Source organism: Ranitomeya variabilis, chromosome 2 (assembly GCF_051348905.1).
Source record: "Ranitomeya variabilis isolate aRanVar5 chromosome 2, aRanVar5.hap1, whole genome shotgun sequence".
Lineage (NCBI taxonomy): Eukaryota > Metazoa > Chordata > Amphibia > Anura > Dendrobatidae > Ranitomeya > Ranitomeya variabilis.
Genome location: NC_135233.1, coordinates 214094516 through 214114187, shown reverse-complemented (window position 1 = coordinate 214114187; position 19672 = coordinate 214094516). Strand labels below are relative to the sequence as shown.

The 19672-nt window shown below is 44.0% G+C and overlaps 1 protein-coding gene across 1 annotated transcript in view; it reads left to right on the top strand.

Annotated features, from left to right (window-relative positions):
* The window catches only part of SCAI (suppressor of cancer cell invasion), a 138503-nt gene that overhangs the window by 58297 nt on the left and 60534 nt on the right, over positions 1-19672 (top strand). The window contains exons 2-8 of the mRNA XM_077283584.1: positions 715-844; positions 12768-12863; positions 15236-15322; positions 16702-16800; positions 18249-18345; positions 18429-18527; positions 19202-19354. Coding sequence (XP_077139699.1) covers positions 741-844; positions 12768-12863; positions 15236-15322; positions 16702-16800; positions 18249-18345; positions 18429-18527; positions 19202-19354 — 735 coding nt within the window. The 5' untranslated portion in view covers positions 715-740. The remainder of the gene's footprint in view (positions 1-714; positions 845-12767; positions 12864-15235; positions 15323-16701; positions 16801-18248; positions 18346-18428; positions 18528-19201; positions 19355-19672) is intronic.

Here is a 19672-nt window from a genome sequence, read left to right as displayed (position 1 = left end):
AAATAAACCTTTGGAGTCGGCAGCAATGTCTGATGTGTAAGGGCCGCTTTAGGCTAAGTTTTTTTTTTTTCTGTAGCAATACCTGAGTGCTTGGCAGGAAAGTGCTGCAGCCAAAGCGCAGGTTTTAATGTGTTTTTTTTTTGTGCATTTTTTTTTTTTCTTCCTTTTGATTTTTTCCATTTCAATGGCTGAAAATCGCTGAAAAAAAAAATGGTCTAAGTTCAAAAAACCCAGCAAACTGCAAAATACTGATGACAAAAAAACCAAGCGGTGTGCATGAGATTTGATATCTTAGACATAGCTGGTACTGTCAAATGTAGCTGAAAATGAGCATAAAGAAGCAACAAAAACGCCCAGTGTGAACATAGCCTAAGTCTTAAGCTTCTATCTTTCACTGTTCTTATTTAAAGGGGTCCTCCAAGATTTCAGCAATGTTAAAGCACAGATGCCTTCAGTTAAGGGGGTTGTGCTAACCTTGTATATGTCCAGCGCTCGGCCGTCTCAGGCAATGAGTGCACAATCTTGCTCCATCTATTAGGGGGTCTGCAGAGACCCATCCTCGGGATTTGTGGGGGTCCAAGTATTCGGACCCCCATTGATCGGTACGTTATGCTGTTAAGGGGATTACTGACAATCTTTGGATAACTCATTTATTGCAGCGAGTATTTTTCACTTATTAATCACAGGTCTCTTTCCTCTTTTTTTTTTTTTTAGGGTAAAGAACAATACAAGGAGTAGCGATGTCTCTGGGCAATGATGAGGACATCCCCCAGGTGGAGAGGAAGACAGTCACCGATTTCTGCTACTTGCTGGATAAGTCTAAGCAGCTTTTCAATGGCCTGAGGTTGGTGGTGGTATACATAAAAAAAAAAGTGGTATGTATGTATATGTATATTTTTATGTTTTATTGGGAATGGATCAGTCTGCATCGTGGCCAGAGGTGATGTTGCCCCAATCAGCCGGCCATTCTCCTGTCCTAGCTGATGGGGAGCGATCCGTCCTATGACTGAAGAGAACGCCTTTCCTGCAGATATCTATTACGTGATGGCGGCTTTCTGCGCCTGGCACAGAGGGAGCACTGAATTATATTAAGCACACCTCGGCTGAAAAATGTATCTCGGATATAGTTACACATTACTGCTGGGGAGGCTGGAAGCGTCGCTCCCACAGATGTCAGATTTATGTAAAAGTTTAGTTCCTGCTTAATAAGGGGGTGATGTAACCCTGGTCCCAGGCTCGTCCTTACCACTTTATGTATTTTACAGCTGTATTACTTTTGCCTCATAGCTTTCTTCATTTTAGGACACATCCACATGTGACTTTGGCACTAATTTGCCATATTCTCCAACTTTGCAGCGCCTTCTGTTCCTCTCGGTGTGAGACAAGTGGTGATGACTGGAACAGACAGAATCCTTGAACTTTGGAGAGTTTGATTTATCATTCCGACAGATGGCAATACTCTTAAACCGAGATGTCCGCATTGTCCAAAGTTGCGTATTCAGGGGGTTTGGAGAATAGCGAGGAATTGGAAAGACGGCAGGGGATGCACGGAGGCGAGGGACTGCACGGAGGGGAGGGGCGGTCTAGAGGGATCTTCAGGTAGAATGGCGCCTAGTGATCCATTCTGTTCTGCGAGGGAAATTGGACATCGCCTTCCAAGCCTAGGGCATCTGTCTACAGAAACCATCACTAGGCGTTTGTATGACGTTAACTCAAAAGTGCAGCTATAGGTGCTCCCTTGATGCCACTGGTCTCAAATGGTGGTGCAGAGCAAGACTGCGGTGGAGGTCTGTCCTCTTCAGTGAGGAGTCCTGCTTTTGTATTAGTTGCAATGATAGCTGGAGATTGGTCTGGAGACCACATGGGCAACGCCATAAAGAAGACTTTACAAGAGAGCAGCACACCGGGCCTGCTCCTGACAGTGTGGGATGATGTAATGTATGGTGGCCACACCATTTTAGAATTGGAGGAATGACCACTGGTCCAACAAAGAAATCTGTGTCTCAGACCCGCTTTCAAACACCACCATGCCCCATGTTGCTCGCGCTCTTGTGAGCAGCCTAAACGTGGTACCATGGCCTGCTGCGTCTCCAGACTTATCTCCCATCGAGTTTATCTGGGGCATCTATAGTCTGTAATTAACCCTTTTACACCCCCCAAGCCTGTTTTCACCTTCTTGACCAGGCCAATTTTTACAGTTCGGACCACTGTCACTTTGAGGTAATAGATGTAACAAACTAATGGAGATTTGGCTCAAATTTGGAACATTTTGAAATTTTCAAACTTTTTTAACCCCTTCATGACATGCGCCGTACATATACGCCGCATATCGTGTCCCTCCCTCTAATGTGGGCTCCGGCGCTGAGCCCACAGCTTTTCCAGTACATGTCAGTTGTTTTGAACAGCTGACATGTGCCCCTACCAGCTGTGGGTGGAATCACCATCCACCCACGGCTGTTAACCTGTTAAATGCAGCTGTCAACTTCTGACAGCGGCTTTAATGTGATCCTTCCAGAAGCGCGTCACTAATCCTGCCCATCGGTAACCCAGTCACATGATCGCGGGTCACCATGGGTTGGCATCAAAACCAGAGGTCTCCAGCAGACTCTGCAGTCTCTGTACGATGTGCAAAGCCAGCTTCTTGTTCCACATCTTGGCCTTTGTCATGGCACTGTACAGCTGGAGGACTCTCCTTCACTATCAGTGTCGGAGGAGAGGAAAGCGTTTGCTTCCTCCCCTGAATACAGTGATTGGGACCAGTGGGACATATTTTTGCGTATGCTGTGTAGAAGTATGTGTACACCATATTATATTCAGGTGTGTGTGTGTGTGTGTGTGTGTGTTTTGGAGTTAATTTATTTAATTTACAAGACGTCAAAAAAAAAAATCTAGAAAGAAAGACAAAAATAAAATAAATATAAACATTTGGTAAAATAAAAACAAATTTGCTAAACGGATATCAGTTGCAGGCGCTCAGTAATATATTTTTTAAAATATCTGACACCGTTACTATAGCAGCAAAAAATACTGTAGTAGGACTAGGTTAGGGACAGTAAAAATAAACAGTAGTAATCGGCGACTATCAACTAATCTAAATTGTTTTTAAAATTTTTTTTTTTTCCCACATAAATTAAAAACAACCGGAGGCCGATGAGTGATTTGTCACTGATTAGCACTCGACAGCTGTAGGATGCACGGATATAATTTTATTTTCCTACTTTTGGACTGTAATCCTGACTACATTCTGTAGACACAGATTAGTATGTTTTTTTTTTTTACTGTCCCTAATCTAGTCCTATCAACTAATAAAAATAATTTTTATTCAGTTATTTTTTTCACACACAAAAAAAAAACAACCGGAGGCTGATGTGAATCACCAACCCAGCAATTCGATGGCTGTAGGACACAAGCATGGATGTGGTGCAAAGAGGGGATTAAAAAAAACGGGAAAATTAAGTCCTTCTTGAAAGCGAGCATGAGTTGCCAATCAGTGATGTGCATCTGATCATCGGGTGTAGGAAGCATTCACGGAGTGGTGTGTGTGTATGTATGTGTGTGCACAAAAAATATCCCGGAAATCAGCGAGCACGAGTGCTGATCAGTGATTTGTGTCACTGATTGCCGCTCAATGGTTTCTAGGATGCACAAAAAAGAGAACCTGTCAAAGCTGAAGTGATCAAGTACTGATCAGCGCTTAGCGGCAGAAAGGGTGAGGAGGGGGAGAAGTGGGGGAAAGGTAGTAGAGGGGGGATTGGGGTGAATTGGGAAAAAGCTAGAGATTGGGAACAGATCAGGAACGTCTTTCAGGAATCGCAGTAACACCAGCAGCAGAGATCTCACAGGCTTGAAAGGCTGTGGCACCACAGGGCCCAGCACAGCGTGACAGAACAGCAGTTTGACCACTCTGCACATGTTGGATGCTACAATACAGCGGTCACTGTGGGAGTCACATCACCTCTGTGACTCTGGTGCAATCAATGTCACCATCTGATCGCACCAATGAGAGCTGGCCTTGGTGACGCCGGCGTTGCTAGGCACCAGCCTATGATCGGTGTTGTTACCGCACCAATCATGGGCTGGACATCTTTGCCTGAAACACTGAAAACACCCTAATTGGCTGTTCAGTTCTTAACAGCCAATCACAGCAATCGTAGTTGCTGAGGTGGGGTGTCTAACCCTCCCGTGGTGAAGAGCCCAGGTGCCCGGCTGTTAGAAACCTCAGTCGCAGTGCTGCATTTTAGTCATGATCTTCCCAGTATGTCCAAGATCAGTAAGTGCTTACCAACCATGACTTACTGGTACATCCAAGGTCGGGAAAGGATTAAAGAGGGTGTGCCAGCAGCGGATCTTGATGGTTTGTCCAAGTACATTCAGCACCGCAAAATATTCCTCAGATGACCATTAAAGGGAATCTGTCACTTCAAATTGGTGAGATATGTAAATGCCTTTTTTCCGGTCCGATGGCGACTTTTTGTCTTCATTTCTCCACCCTGCCCATCCCTGTTGTCCGCAATATGTTAAAAAATTAGAGTACTTGTCTTCCATAGTTCGCGCGTATGCCATGCAATCTTCGCTCGCGCATGCGCAGTATACTTTGCCCAACTGCGGGCAAAGACGAAAAGCATTACTGCGCCCGTGCACTATGTCCCAGAACACAGCGAAATACTTCCGGGACACAGTGCACTGGTGCATGCGCAGTACTGCTTTTTGGCTTTGCCCGCAGTTGGGCAAAGCATACTGTGCGTGCGAAGATTGCATTGCGCACGCGCCAACTATGGACGACAAGTACTCTAATTCTCGAACATATTGCAGACAACAGGGACGGAAGGGGTGGAGAAATGAAGACGAAACGCCGCACATCGGACTGGAAAAAAGGCATTTACATATCCCGCCAATTTGAGGTGACAGGTTCCCTTTAATTACCTCCATTGATGGCGGACAGGGCTGTAGCAGACAATTCCTAATGTATTGCGGCTGTCTGCACCCATGAGACCATGCAGCCGCGGGGACCCAAACATAATATTCGAGCACGCCTAAGACACTCGGTTATCACCAGAGCATGCTCAGATAACACCTTATCCCAACAGTCGCTCATCACTAGTCACTAGCCATCAGGCCTCTGAGTATAGGCCCCCGATACCCTTTCTTACGGTGTTACCAGGCTCGTGTCTTGTTTTCATGGTTGCGGTCAGATACTTAATGCCGTTTCCTTGTATTTCATGTAAACAGCAGCTCACTGTAATTACTCCCATCGACACTGGAGAGATCCCAAAATAGAGCGAGCCGTGGAGAATTGTACATTCCCTTTAGCCGCCATGATGATATTAGTCTTATTTTTTCCATGTGTTATCATCTTCTGTGCCATTAGAGCACAACTGTACAAAGTTTGCATACTCCGGCAGAATTTTTGCTTTCTTGGCCTATTTTCAGAGAATATGAATGATAACACGAAAACTTTCTCTCCACTCATGGTTAGTGGTTGGGTGAAGCCATTTATTGTCAAACTACTGTGTTCTCTCTATTTAAATCATAATGACAACCCAAAACATCCAAATGACCCTGATCATGTGGCATCACTGCAGCAGAGAATTCAAAGCAAGGATTACATGGGGTTTACAACTAAAAACATGTCACCATTTAGAGGGTAGATGATAAATGTGTGTTCTCCGGGGGTCTTACCGCTGGGACTCCCAGCAATCCCCAGAAAGGGGTTTTTAAAGCCATTATGTGTGTGACTGGTGCAGAGATGGCCTTGTGGACAATCGCCGTCTATCAGACTGACGGATACGCCCCAGGAGTGACGGCCGAGAAGAAAGCGGATACTGATGGACGCCAGTGCCGCCAAGGTGGAGGTTACTTTTTATTTTATTACATGTCTTCCTCCGGGCCATTTTCTTAAAATAAGGTGATCCCATCCCCCTGAATATTGCCACAGCCATTTCTTTGCTGTCGTCGCCTGCCGTTTCCAGCGCGCCGTTATGGGAAGCTGATCTGTAACTGAATATATAAAGATTCATCTTGATCCTCTTTCTGCAAGTCACTCCTGGATTACAATCGGATCAATACTTTGAGTGCGGAGACATCGCTGCTGTAAATGTAGTATAATTGTCCGTGTGCGTCATCAGGATAAAAGCCTTAACCATTTCTTGCATGAGCTACGAAAGATGAATGAAGCCTTGTTAACTGTTCGATGTCCAGATATAACTTTGTGATCGTGGTGTCTGCTTGACCTTCGCTCCATTCATTGTCTATAGTACTGCCCAGTGCATCCGGCTGATATTTTCGACAGTCCCGTAGACAATGAGTGGAGCTGCTTTGACATCATTCTGCTGAAATGTTTATAACTAACGACCTTTTTGACCTTCATCTTTTTGCCAGCAAGGGGTTAATCCCGTGTAGTTTTTGCTGTGGAAGCCCAAGACATTTAATAAGGTCATTTTAGAACTGGGGTTTCAGAAGCACTTTAGACGCTGCAATTCATGTGTGTAATGTCAATTTTCTGTTTTGCTTTATTTTAACCTTTTTTTTTTTTTTTCATGAGCTCGGCTGGGAAAAAAAAGTATTTCCAGCCCTGGAAAATCAGCAACTGTTGAGGTTTTCACTTTTAATTTTCAGCTTCACTGCCCATTTTCCTGCCAGTGAGATGATGTGCTCTGACTTCACAAACGCCAAAAGTCGAAAATGGGGACAAGTAAACGGACGCCTTTTTTTTGTAAAAGTAATAATAAAAAGCCGATGAGCGAGGGCGCAATGCAGCGATCACCCGACGGGACTAATGGTGGGTTTAACCTTTCACGGTTACAAATCGCTTGGGAAATGAGCAAAGCAAAATAAAACGGAGGATGCATTTTAAGCGTTATTTCACCTCTGGTCTAAAGAAACGACTGCAAAAAAAAAAAGGGACTCAGTAAAATGTTCCCTTTAATGAGAGCTGCTGCTTACAGTTATAGGATATGGTGTTTTAGTGCAGCCCATCAATGTGGTACCAGTTGGGCTGATTTCACATTTTACCAGGATAATTCGCATTTCTAAAACTGGATTAGGGAATAGTTTTTGTAACTCGTATTAAAGTGAACTGCAAAAACATTTTAGTTCCAGTTCACATGTAGCAGATTTGAGTCATGGTTGTAACTAGAAAAGCAAACAAAATGTCTTTTTTGGTGCCTACGTAAGGATGCCTTTTTTTCTGGGTTCATCCTCCCACCATGCTTCACTGTGTGCATGAGCGGCACTCTGCATCCTTGGCACATGTGAAGGACATCGGAAAGGCTTAGGTTGGCATACTCTGTCCTAGTGGATATCCGTTACGCCAGATTGGGCAGGATCAGGGCATGGCAAGCTTAATGTTCCCCTAATTGAATGAAGTTTGATAATCATCAGTTTGTTTAAAAAAATACTATAGAAACTGTTGGGGCTCAGCCGTTTGGTAATGGTGGCACCTTGGTGTCGAAAAGACTCAAAACAGGTTCCTTCTAATACCATAACAGCGAAATGCCAGCTAAGGACCTTCCAATTACCTTTTAAGGGCCTCTTGATTTCCGGCTAAGGGCCTCTTGATTTCCGGCTAAGGACCTCCCGCAATTTATTACATCTGAGTGTCCACCTCCAGAAGGTGTACATGCCCGAAAATGATGCACAGCAGAGTGCACGTTCGCTCTGTCAGCACCATTATAGTCTATGGCTCCGCATTGGGGGGAAAACGTCCGAATCCCATTTTTTCCGGGGGTTTGGCCGTGAGACACTGAACGGGTGCGTAAACACAATGTGAAAGCAAACTCCGTGGTGTTTTTTTTTGGGGGGGGGGCTTTGAAGCCTTGTAATCCTTGATACCATGGGTTTTTCTATGACCTTATTCACACCTCTGTGCACACTGAAAAATCGTTATCTTGGTAGTCTTCAGGGGGATTCGTGCCTCCAATAATCATTCGGATTGATCACAACCCCTAAATCAGCAGGTCTGCCGTCTCTACCCAGTAACATGGCTGACCCATTACCGCGCACAAGTTATGCAAAGTAAAACAGCCGCAAATATTCAGCACCCTATTCCGTAAAATGGCTCCATATAGGTGTCCATGAAATTAGGATTGGTGGGAAAGTTTTATTTGAGAACCTTGATGTTTGTCCAGTGAGGCTACTAATTCTAATACTATTATGCCCCTCTAGAAGTAATACACGGGGTCCCACAAAAAAATAGTACCATCGTGGTAAAGGCAGGTGCAAGCTCCTATGACCATTAGACTTCATAAAGGGGTTTTTCTTACTCGGAACACTCCCCCCCCCCCCCCCCATCCCCGTCCTCAAGCACAGTTGTTTTGAAAAAAACAACACACAAAAAAAAACTGCGCTCTACTCACCTTCCTTAGATCCAGGACTAATGTCACGCCGACGGCGCTGCAGGCAATCGGTGAGTTCAGCAGCTCACTTGCTGCAGAGATGTCGGCACTGAACGACATACATGTATATTGCGAGCAGCAGCAGAGACTCGGAGTTGGACCTGGGGAGAGGGAGGAAATATATAAATCTGCATTTTTTTGCAGCAGTCAACCATTGGACAGTGGTAGGAGCAATATGCATTCTAGGAAGTGAGGGGAAAAAAGTTCCAGCACCTTTAGTACTGGAAGAATTCTCAAAGTCTATGGCAAACTACAGTTCCTGGACATATTGTTTAGCTTTACCTTGATGTGGGGGTAATCAGTTAGACCCAATAAGTTGAAAAATTACTTACTACATGCTGTGAAGCTCTCAACCTCCTCATCTCTGCTGTGTATGTTGAGAGAAGCCAGAACTTCATGGATTGTTGCTCTTTGCAGGTATTATTTCCTCTGATATTAATTGGACACTTAGTATTTCTCGGGTGGAGGGATGTCGGGATCGTTTTGCAGCGCTCGGCAGATTCCTGCAGTTTTTTTTTTCTCCACTTTTGCCTAATCTTTCTATATGAAGGCTGTGAATCCTCAGCTTTGTAGCTGCTATCGGAACAAAACATATAGCCCCCCTACTTCCCCTCATTCGGCCCTGACGGGGGCTGCGCTGTGATAAGTCTCGTGTCATCGGATCAGAGTTTGCGATTCTGAAAGTCGAGCACAGAGGAGTTCTTGCCCTCAGCAGCCGATCATATCTATGCCCCATTTTATTTTATCCTTTTACATAGATGTTCTTAAATGTATAAATATAGTTTATGGTAAAGAGCTTAGATACGTTAAAATACATAAAAAGTTAATTTAAAGGGGTCATTCCCCTCTTCATAAACAGATATAATCGAATAGTACTTGTAAATCCAAGCAATTTAGCAATTTACTGCTTATTAAAATATTCAGCCGTTCTTAAGATATTAACACTTTTGTTTACATTCCGTTGCCTTGGAGACCGACCACCGCTGCTAGCCAGCAGAACGTGCGCAGTGCTTACAAGCTCTTTTCCATTGAGAGAGAACAGTTTTGGAGCTGTCCAGGATTAGCTGGAGCGCGTTGTTACCTCCTAGCTCAGCCAGCCAGCTGCAGCGCATTGCTTACAAGCTAGCCAGCAGCGGCGGTCGGTCTCCAAGGCAACGAGCTGTAAACAAGTCTTAATATCTCTAGAACAACTTCAAATTTTAATAAGTAGTAAATTGCAAAACTGTTTTTAAAGCCTTGACGGTATCCATCTATGAAGTTGGGAATTTTCATTTAAGGCTCTGTTCACACTTTTGATATGCCGAACATGTCATTAGCCCCACTCATCCAGCATATGCCAAAAGCCTGTCTTTTTGGCATGTACTGGTCCAGATTTTCATTATATGGAATAGCATGGACAATTTTAAAACATGTAGAATCTAATGGATATGACATGGCAATACAGAAAAGCCTTCCCTAAGGAGGCATCCATGGGAATCTCCCCTATGTATATAGGGCTAAAAATCATTTTTGCATCTGGGTTCCTTTTTAAAATATTTCATAGTTTTGCCTTTTACAGACTTCTTGTTTCTCTGCACATTCAACTTTGATGTGGTCATAAATCAGCTGAAAGGAGCTCAGAAAAAAACGGCGTTAAACTATCCCGTCAGCTTAACTGACTGAGCTCACTGATGGATTCTCAGTTTACTCGCTCTGCAGCCAGCACTAGGCAGTGCAACACAGGGACTATAGGAAGCAAAATTTTTAATGAAATCCAATTGAAAAAAATAAGTTTTGGCACCAAATTCATGCATTTAAGTGGTGGAATAGAAAAAAGTGTTCCTGAAAACTCGTCTCCCTAAACGATACGGGTTTGACTAAAAGGGGTCCACGTCACTATATTTCAAACTCATATTCTCCCCTTATTTGAGCTACAATTGAACCCCTTTAAAATAGGCCTTTGTTATTATTCACAAATGATTCAAAGCTTTAGAGCTGGAAAGTGGACAGAGGAAAGGCTGTCTCCTAGAAGAGGTCTCCTGCTTGTCGGGAGCATTGTGCAGGTCAGATGACCACCACTCGTCCTACTTGAAAGCTGCTCCTTCCCATCACAAGGTTATCATGTAACTATCGATCCCTTTATGCCTTCTGCACTCATCTCTCTTAAAGGGGACATTTCACTAGATTATTTTTATTTAAACAGAGTACCTTTTCAGATAGCCACGGCTTCACTGATTCTGGAACAGTTTTTCTTTTTCTTCTCTGCCCCTCTATGCCAAAGTTATTCCCCCTAGAAATAAAGATGCAAATTTTCCCTTCTACTAACTGGAGGTAGATCGGGACTTTCTGTGGGCGTTGTCTTTCTCTCCACTGACACTGGCCAATCAAAACAGAGAAGTTCAGTGGTGCACACCCAGGTGTGGCTGAAGGGAAAATTTACACCTTTCTTACCAGGGGGCATAACTTTGGAATGGAGGGGCACAGGAGAAAAAGAAAAACTGTCCCAGAATCAGTGCAGCTGCAACAATCGGGGGAGGTGGTCATATACATTTAAAAAAAAAAAAATCCACTGAAAGGTCCGCGTGAAGCACTCCATGTAGTAAGATCATAGCCAGGAATATGATCAGAAGGCTGTCTTTACTATCAAGAACAGCTTAGGATTGTTGCTTTTTCCCCTCTCCACAGCTGACCAAAGAAGTTTTGTAGTTATCTCATATTTACATTAAGTGTAACAGAATTCTTGTGTAATTTGCAACACAACAGTTTTTCATTGCTTCTACCAAATATTTTGTTTTTTGGACACTTTTTTTTTTTTCACACTTTGGCCGCAGTTGAGAAGTGCAGCAGCTCCTGTTGATCTGGTAAGAGCGGAGCTGCAGTTCTCAGCACTGCCCTCTACTTAGAGAGAGGCGCTGTGCTGTTTTGGCTTTGTGCAGTATAGGTGATCTGTATCATAAACCTGGGGTTATCCATTTTCTGAGAACGTGGACATACGGTGAGTGAGTTCTAAGCTAACAATCTAGGTAATATTTGCCCTCTCAAGTCTGTTCTTGGCGATGCAGCCATTTGCTAAGCGGTTCTGCATACGGCATAAAGTTTTCTGAAAAGGGACAACGCCTCTAATTTGACTTTTTTGTTTTTACGCACAGCCTTTCATATTTACTTGCCACTACCGATAATCTAACCCGGGCACTTGACCTCCGTCTGCTCACCTTTCTTCCTGCCTTGGATCACGTGCCGTATATATACCGCGCACTATCAATGTGTCGCCATTATTGAACTCCCGTCACGGTCCGTCTCCAGTCTTGCCTCACAAACCGCACATGTACAGTTTAAAACCGCACGTGCGCTGTAGTGACATCGCGCTGAAAACGGCCAATAATGACGACACATTAATTCTGGGAGGAATCTGATAGGCACAGATCTCGAGTAATCATCATAGAGAAACAAAATAAAATATTCCCCTACAATTTGTCTTATTTTTTTGTTTGAATTACAGTGCAAACATAAAAGGGTTGTCTGGTAAAAGTTATCCTTTGGTGCAAATAAAGAGCCCCCCTAATTGGCAGAATAGGAAACTTTTCTCCCTGTAACAGTGGAGTGGCAGTGCGCTCGCTTGGCTGCCGCTCCCATCTTTTCCTATGGGGATGATGACGATTTTTCCAGCAGGACTTGTGTTCACTGGACAACCCCTTTTAGATCATTATATTGTTATAATTGCTCCCGTTGTGCAGACAGGTATGAAACGCGTTTCCAATGGAAACCAAATGGTAGAAAACGTTTTTACATCTCGTGCGTAACTGTGGCACACTGTGGGTAAAGCTAAATTTACTGTAATGGAAGGTATTGGGGGGGGGGGGGGGCTTTTGGGGAACTAGTCACAGTGGCAGCCTGTTTCCATGGAAATCTCACCGCAGGGGGCTGTGCTGTATGACAGCGGCGGGCCGCCTTGTGCCGGCAGAGATGGAGGACATTGCCAATCAAAACATGCTGAGAAAATCTGCGTCCCAGACAGGGTAACGTGGGTCCCTCCAGCCAAAAAATATAATAAATGCAGCAGGTGAAGCACACGCGTTATCATAGTCTTCCTCGCTTGCTGCAGGAGCTCAGGCAGCACGCACGCTTCTCAATGTCATTTATATGGGAGGGGGCAGCGTCATCGGCCGAGGGTATCGTCTCATTCCACAGCCCATTAGTTCCTCATTCTGTGCCGGGAGGTACGAGCGTCACGGCTTCACCCTGATATCTTCATTGTGTCCAATGCATCTGTTTAATTATTTGCTGGAAAATTAATTATTTTTTCTTTATCTTGACTACAGTTATTTTTTGCTGCTTGTTTTTCTCATGACGTTTTGCAAAATGCACTTTAGCTAATGTGCAGTTCCGCTTTTGTAGGGATTTACCCCAGTACGGCCAGAAACAATGGCAGTCTTATTTCGGAAGGACGTTTGATGTGTATACGAAGCTTTGGAAGTTCCAGCAGCAGCACAGGTAACGGATTATAGCTGTGGACATTGACCCGCGTCCTCAAAATGCCACCTGCTCGTGTCCAGAACGAAAGTGTTTTTTTTTTTTTTCTCTCTCCCACTCCTCCAGCATGAAAAGTTAAAAAACTTAAAAACTCACTTTATTAGATGACTTGTCTTCATTACTGAAAAATAAAATGCGTGTAAATGGTTTCCTGCTGTTCCCCAGTTTATATTTTTGACCTTCAGCGTCATTGATACCTGGACGTGCTCATGTGGAGTACAGATGATTATTGCAAAACAATGGGGAGACAAAAAGCGCAATAGGGTCTTATCCACGTTACATAGAGGAGAATATACACCAAATTTGCTCACCTGGTTAGGATGAGATTAGAGCATATAGATAGCGGCTGCTGCAGATCCACAGGTCTTCACCGACCAGAGAAAATAATGTCTTCAAAAGGAGATTTGTAGTTAAATTTCCGCGCTGCCGCTAAGATGAATTTCAGGAGAGTATAGTTGATTCACAGTGGTTTTATTCAACGCGTTTCAGGGGTCTCATGCCCCCTTCATCAGGAAATACCACACCTGTTTTTTTTTTTTTTCTCTCTCCCACTCCTCCAGCATGAAAAGTTAAAAAACTTAAAAACTCACTTTATTAGATGACTTGTCTTCATTACTGAAAAATAAAATGCGTGTAAATGGTTTCCTGCTGTTCCCCAGTTTATATTTTTGACCTTCAGCGTCATTGATACCTGGACGTGCTCATGTGGAGTACAGATGATGGCAGTGATGGGTCCTCTCCGCCCCTGTGTCACAAGCTATGGGGATCGGCTGCTGCAGGAGCTTTTTTGGAAGCCACGCACTCAGGAGGAGTCATATACCGACCCATCACTGCCATCAGCTGTACTCCGAATGAGGGTTTTCTAATAATAATAATAATAATAATCTTTATTTATATAGTGCCAACATATTCCGCAGCGCTTTACAGTTTAACAGTTTCAAACACAACAGTCATAGGTAACAATCTTAACAATACAGTAATAAAGCAAAATAAGATAAAATAAGACGACCCTGCTCGTGAGAGCTTACAATCTACAACGAGGTGGGGGAGATACAAAGTACAGGTGTGTATTTACAATGATGTATTTACAATGATGGTCCAGCCATCTTCAGGGGGTGGGGGGTAGATGGAGATAGCGAATGGGCTACACACACACAAACATAAAATGAGTTTGATTAGGGAACGTGATAGGCCGCTCTGAACAAATGAGTTTTGAGCGAGCGCCTAAAACTATAATAGAAGTGCAGTGGAAGGCAGGCGAATAATCTGCGCACAATCCAGGGTTTGGATGCCACTTACATGCACATCCCCTAATAAAGTGACTCACAAAGTTTGATAGCTGCTCAATGATATATATATATATATATATATATATATATATATATATATATATATATCTTTGAATTTTTTTATTTTTTTTTAACCGTCTCAGATGCTGCAGTCAAGTATGACAGTAGCATCTACATGGGAAGAGACTGGAATGTCCTTTTTTTTTTTTTTTTTGTCTGCAACAAGGACTTAGCAGTTTTTCTCAGATTTGATAAAATACTTTAATAGCAGGCAATGTGATAAAATTACCACAATTCACCTTTCAAATCCCTCTGCAGCTGCTCACATACATCACAGTATATCTGAAGGGACCATTATTTATTATGCATTGCTTATATAGCGCTATCATAGTCCGCAGCGCTTTACAGACACCATTACTGTCCCCATTGGGGCTCACTGTCTATATTCCCTATCAGTATGTTTTGGAGTGTTGGATGAAAACCAGAGAACATACAAACTCCTTGTAGATATTCTCCTTGGTAGGATTTGAATCCAGGACCCCAGCACTGCAAGGCTGCAGTGCTAACCACTGAGCCACCGTGCTGCCCACTGAACCATCGTGCTGACCATGAAAGCTCTAGGACACAAGAAGACTTAGAGTAATGCTCATTATGTTAAATTATCATATCGCCTTTTAAAAGGGATCCTAATCCTTTGAGAATGGAGCTTGAATGGTGCCCGCATCTACCAAACCTATCCGCAGCTTACGGCTGTAACATGTATATTCGATATTTGAATACCCCTCTCTTGGGCTTTTTGTTAGGCAATCTATGCATATGTTGTGGCTTCGAACAGCTACGAAACTTGCAGCCGCGGGGACTCTGGTGCTAACACTCGGTTAGGACCAGAGCATGCTCAGATAACACCTTATCCCTTCACGTTCGCTCATCACTAGTCCTGATCTTAATTTTTCATATACAAAATGTTTTGACTATTTTTTTTTTTTATTGCATTTGCTAAAAAATGGGAAATTTTAATGTCAAATGTTTGCCTATTGTTTTTAGGCTAGTCCTTGACAATCGGTATGGCCTGAAGCGTTGGCAGATTGGAGAAATTGCCTCGAAGATCGGTCAGTTGTATTACCACTACTAGTAAGTATCTGCGGGTGGCAAATTAAAATGACCAAATGTAAAAAAAAACCAAGACATGACACTGTTGCGTGATCCATAGGCTGTGTGCACACGATACCGAATTACTGCGGATCCACAGCGGATTTTTCCGCTCTGAAACGCTGCAGTTCCACACAGTGATTTACAGTACAATGTAAATCAATAGAAGAAAAAAAAGCTGTGCTAATGGTGCGGAAAAATCCGCATGAAAACCGCTGCGGATCAAAAGTAGCATGCTACTTCTTGTGTGCAGAACTGCAGCATTTCTGACCCCTTCCCCACAGGGGGAAAATCCGCGTCAATTACGTACAAAATCTGCATAAAATCCGCTGCAAATCTGCACCTGCGTTTTCTGCCAGGAGATGCGGATTTTGTGCGGAAAATTTTGCACCCCAATCCGCAACGTGTGCACACAGCCTGAAAGCCAATGCGATGTGGTTTTGCATGCGCTAATGACCTGTCATTTAGGAGTTTGTTTCTCCTTGAGAAAAGCCCTTGTGAAATTTGTAGTCCTGGAGATGCCCCATGTGGAGAAAGTCTTCACACAGGAAGAGTACAGGGATCTTCCCATCAATGGCCGCTCAACGTGTCATTACTTTGCACTGACGAGGGGCAAAAATCCCGGAACAGCTACATTCGGAGATCTTTTGTTTTTAAAAAAGGTTCTGACTTTGCTTTATAACCAGGGTCTTTAGTGGGGGTGATATTGACTTCTTAGACATTTGAGACCCTGTTTTCTTCCTTTTTTTGATGATACTATTTGCAAACATAATGTTATGTAATGTCATTGATGGTCACAGCCAGACATGCAGCATTCATGAGGCCCTTGCCTCGGGCGGCATGCTTTCCTACTTTGAGGGCGTGTGCATTATATTAGATATGTAATTCATCCCAGTGCTAAAACCAGCTGTGTACATGAGGAGGCTAGACAAGCTGGTATGTTTATTGGGGGGAGGGGGCAAAATATGGCGAATAACTGACAGCTCTGCTATGGGGCTATCTCTTGCGGGATGATTATAATTAGACTCCATTGTGCCTGATCACTGTTAAGGGTCAGTCTGCAGGGTAGGCTGCCATGTTGGGCTGCTTCCAGACAGGGACTCAATAGAGGCACTTCTGACCCCGCGCTGATCAGGTGACCAAAGAGTAAGACGCGTCCTTTCCCGGTACTGACCATTACAGCAGCCTGTAGTGGATCCATGGGGGAATAGGCTGGGTGAATATTCTTACTTTTTATTTTTATCATTGTCACCATTTTTTTTTCTTTTTTTTTTTTCACATGTTGGACAACCCCTTTAATGATTGTAGTCAGAGATATTGATGTGACTGAGCTACATGATACCCGTGTGCTTCTCTTCCAGTCTTCGTACATCAGAGACCAGTTACCTTAATGAAGCGTTCTCCTTCTACTCTGCAATAAGACAGCGATCCTATTATTCCCAGGTCACCAAGGAGGACAGGTAAGACCCCACACCCTCTGCAGATGCTCCACTCCATTGATGGATTTATTGGTGTCATATTGGTCATTTATGCTATTGATGTGACCCCGTTTTTAGCACATCAGTACTGCCCTCTAGGGGTTGGAATTAGGTGGGGGTTTTTTGTTTTTTTTTTCACCCGGGAATTTGCAGAATTCAGGCTTGTATCTGTTACTTCTCCATCTAAATGTTCATGAGAGAGGATTTCACCTAAGATGTAGTAAAACTATCCAGTCTACATATCCCTTACACAGTGGAGATACACAACCTTTCCAGCTCCAAGGACCGCATTGTCATCCCAAGGGGTTTCACCATCTGAGACTTCTATGGCATATTGAAGGTGTATACCATAAATGTCTGATGGGTGCCACAACTCGTAAGAATGGGTTTCACCTTCTCCCTATTTAGTTTTTCCAAAATGGACCCGACTTTGGTCACTTTTTGTAGAGATTTGCTGCGCTCACAAACCTTATTGAAGAAGGCCGCACACATCCATGGCCACCTCTCCACGTCATCTACTCCATACTGGCTTGGCACCCTGGTCTCTTATCTACCAAGACATAGCCATACTGAGCCAAATATAGTGCCTGCTGGATGCATGTAGGGTTTATTACTAGGGTTGGCGCAGATTCATGTGCAGGACCTGGGCGATAGTCTGGTGGCCACCATATTGGGAGCCCAGCAAACGGCCTCTTACCTGATGTTCGTCTTTTGATTAGCCGGCCTGATGGGACGTACATGTGTTATCGCTCCAGGCCGGCTAATCAATTGAAGAGCCACAGATGCCATCAAGTAAGAAGCCGTTGGCTGAGCTCCCTCCCGCCCGGTGGCTGCTGCGCTGCCTCCTGTGAACCAATTTGCACCAAGTCTATTATGTAAAATTTGTTTATTCTAAACTCAGTGATATTATATAATGTATACGTTTAATCGTTTTTTTTGTTAAATTATTTTCACCATTCACCCTGGACCTCGTCCAGCTCCGTGACTCGTCACCTTGCTTTATCTACCACTTGCCAGTTTTAAAAGTATGAAGTGTCTGGCCCCAGTGAAGGTTTTCTGCTCATTGACAGTCATTGCAGTCGGCGGCCCTTAAGCCTCTGACATTGGTTGTCAGGATAGATTACTGCAGAGGCTTTCACGGACCTGAGAATAACTCTGGACGACAGGTACAAATACATGGGGGAGGGTGGATGGTTGACCGACCAGCTCATGTATAAAGCTTGACCCATCGGCACTCTAGTACAGACTTCTCAGACTGATAATACCGTCCGTCCTACATCGTACATGAAAGTGAGATTTCCGGCTGCAAAGCCTCCCGATAATATCCCACTCTGACTTATTTTTGTGCAACATCCAAACATAATGTTACTTAGATAAAAGGGGTAAAGTTACAAAAAGTGATATAGGTGATTGCTGTCATTGTCTTTTAGGCCTGAGCTGGTTGTGAAGAAGTTGCGGTACTACGCTCGCTTTATCGTCGTCTGCCTCTTGCTAAATAAAATGGACGTTGTTAAAGACCTAGTGAAGGTAATTGATGGACTCTTCGTTTTAATGGTCCTTGTCCTTTGGCATCTAACCACACCGTCTCATCACTGATGTTTGCATCTTAGGAACTGTCAGATGAAATTGAGGACTACACCCATCGCTTCAATACTGAGGACCAGTTGGAGTGGAATCTGGTTCTCCAAGAAGTAGCTGCTTTTATCGAGGTTCCGTAGATTTCCTAGATCACTGACCACGTCTTCCTAATAAAATGTCTCTTGCGTTGCGTGTAGACCAGCCCATCTTGGCCAGTTTAGCCCGATCATTAAAAATGTCTCTTGCGTTGCGTGTAGACCAGCCCATCTTGGCCAGTTTAGCCCGATCATCTGGTGACCGGTTGCATGCATTTAACATTAGGATAATGTCTCCTTCCTAATCGCCGGTTTGAGTCCAAAGAAGTGCTCAGAGGGGAACAAATGCAATATTTAGACTGGCCAGGTTATACATTATGCACGAGCCGCAGAGTAAAAAGTTGCAGATCATTTACTCGTTCCGCCTTCAACGAACATATCCAGTACATGAAAAATCCTTGTTTTCCTCCCGAGACGATTCTTTCAGCATGGCATCTCATTTACATTTAATCTAAATAATGAAGTGGTAGCCGACACCGGCTGATGAACTGACGGCAAGTTCCAAGGCTTCTCCTATTATTCCCTCATGATTGGGTCGCGGTTGTTTTATTTCACGTGGCCTTCATGTCGTCTCTCCTGAGACTCCTTCTTGAACATATTTCATGTTTAATGGCTTGGTCGCCGCAGAGTCGTCTGTTCAGCAAGTTTAGACGTTTCCACATGATAAAGCTGCACTTTTCACTTAATCTTCCGCTTCTCTCCGGTGGCAGGCAGACCCTGTGATGGTTCTAAATGACGACAACACCATTGTAATCATCTCCAATCGACTGGCGGAGGGCACAGGACCCATGTTGGAGCAGGGCATGGTCGTCGGACAGTTGATGCTTGCTGACGCTCTCATCATTGGCAACTGCAATAATCAGGTGAGAACATCACAATTAGTGCTACCTGGAAAGACCCCCACATGATAAACCTGCCAAAGTGGACTTTAAGGATCCAGTCGGATCTCAAACTGATGATCTTATCTCCCAGAGATGATCTGCCGCCGGTGATGTCAGGCAGTGGCTCTCTTGGAGAACACGGGAGTCTGCAAAGCAAGCTCTCTTGTGTATGAGAGTACCTCCCGTGAGATGATTGCTGGCTGAACCATCATCATCCGACAGCCATCTAAGCACATTGCCCCATGTAAGGCTACAGTCGTCTGTGACTTACATACTGGCCGTGGATGTCTCCCAACACGA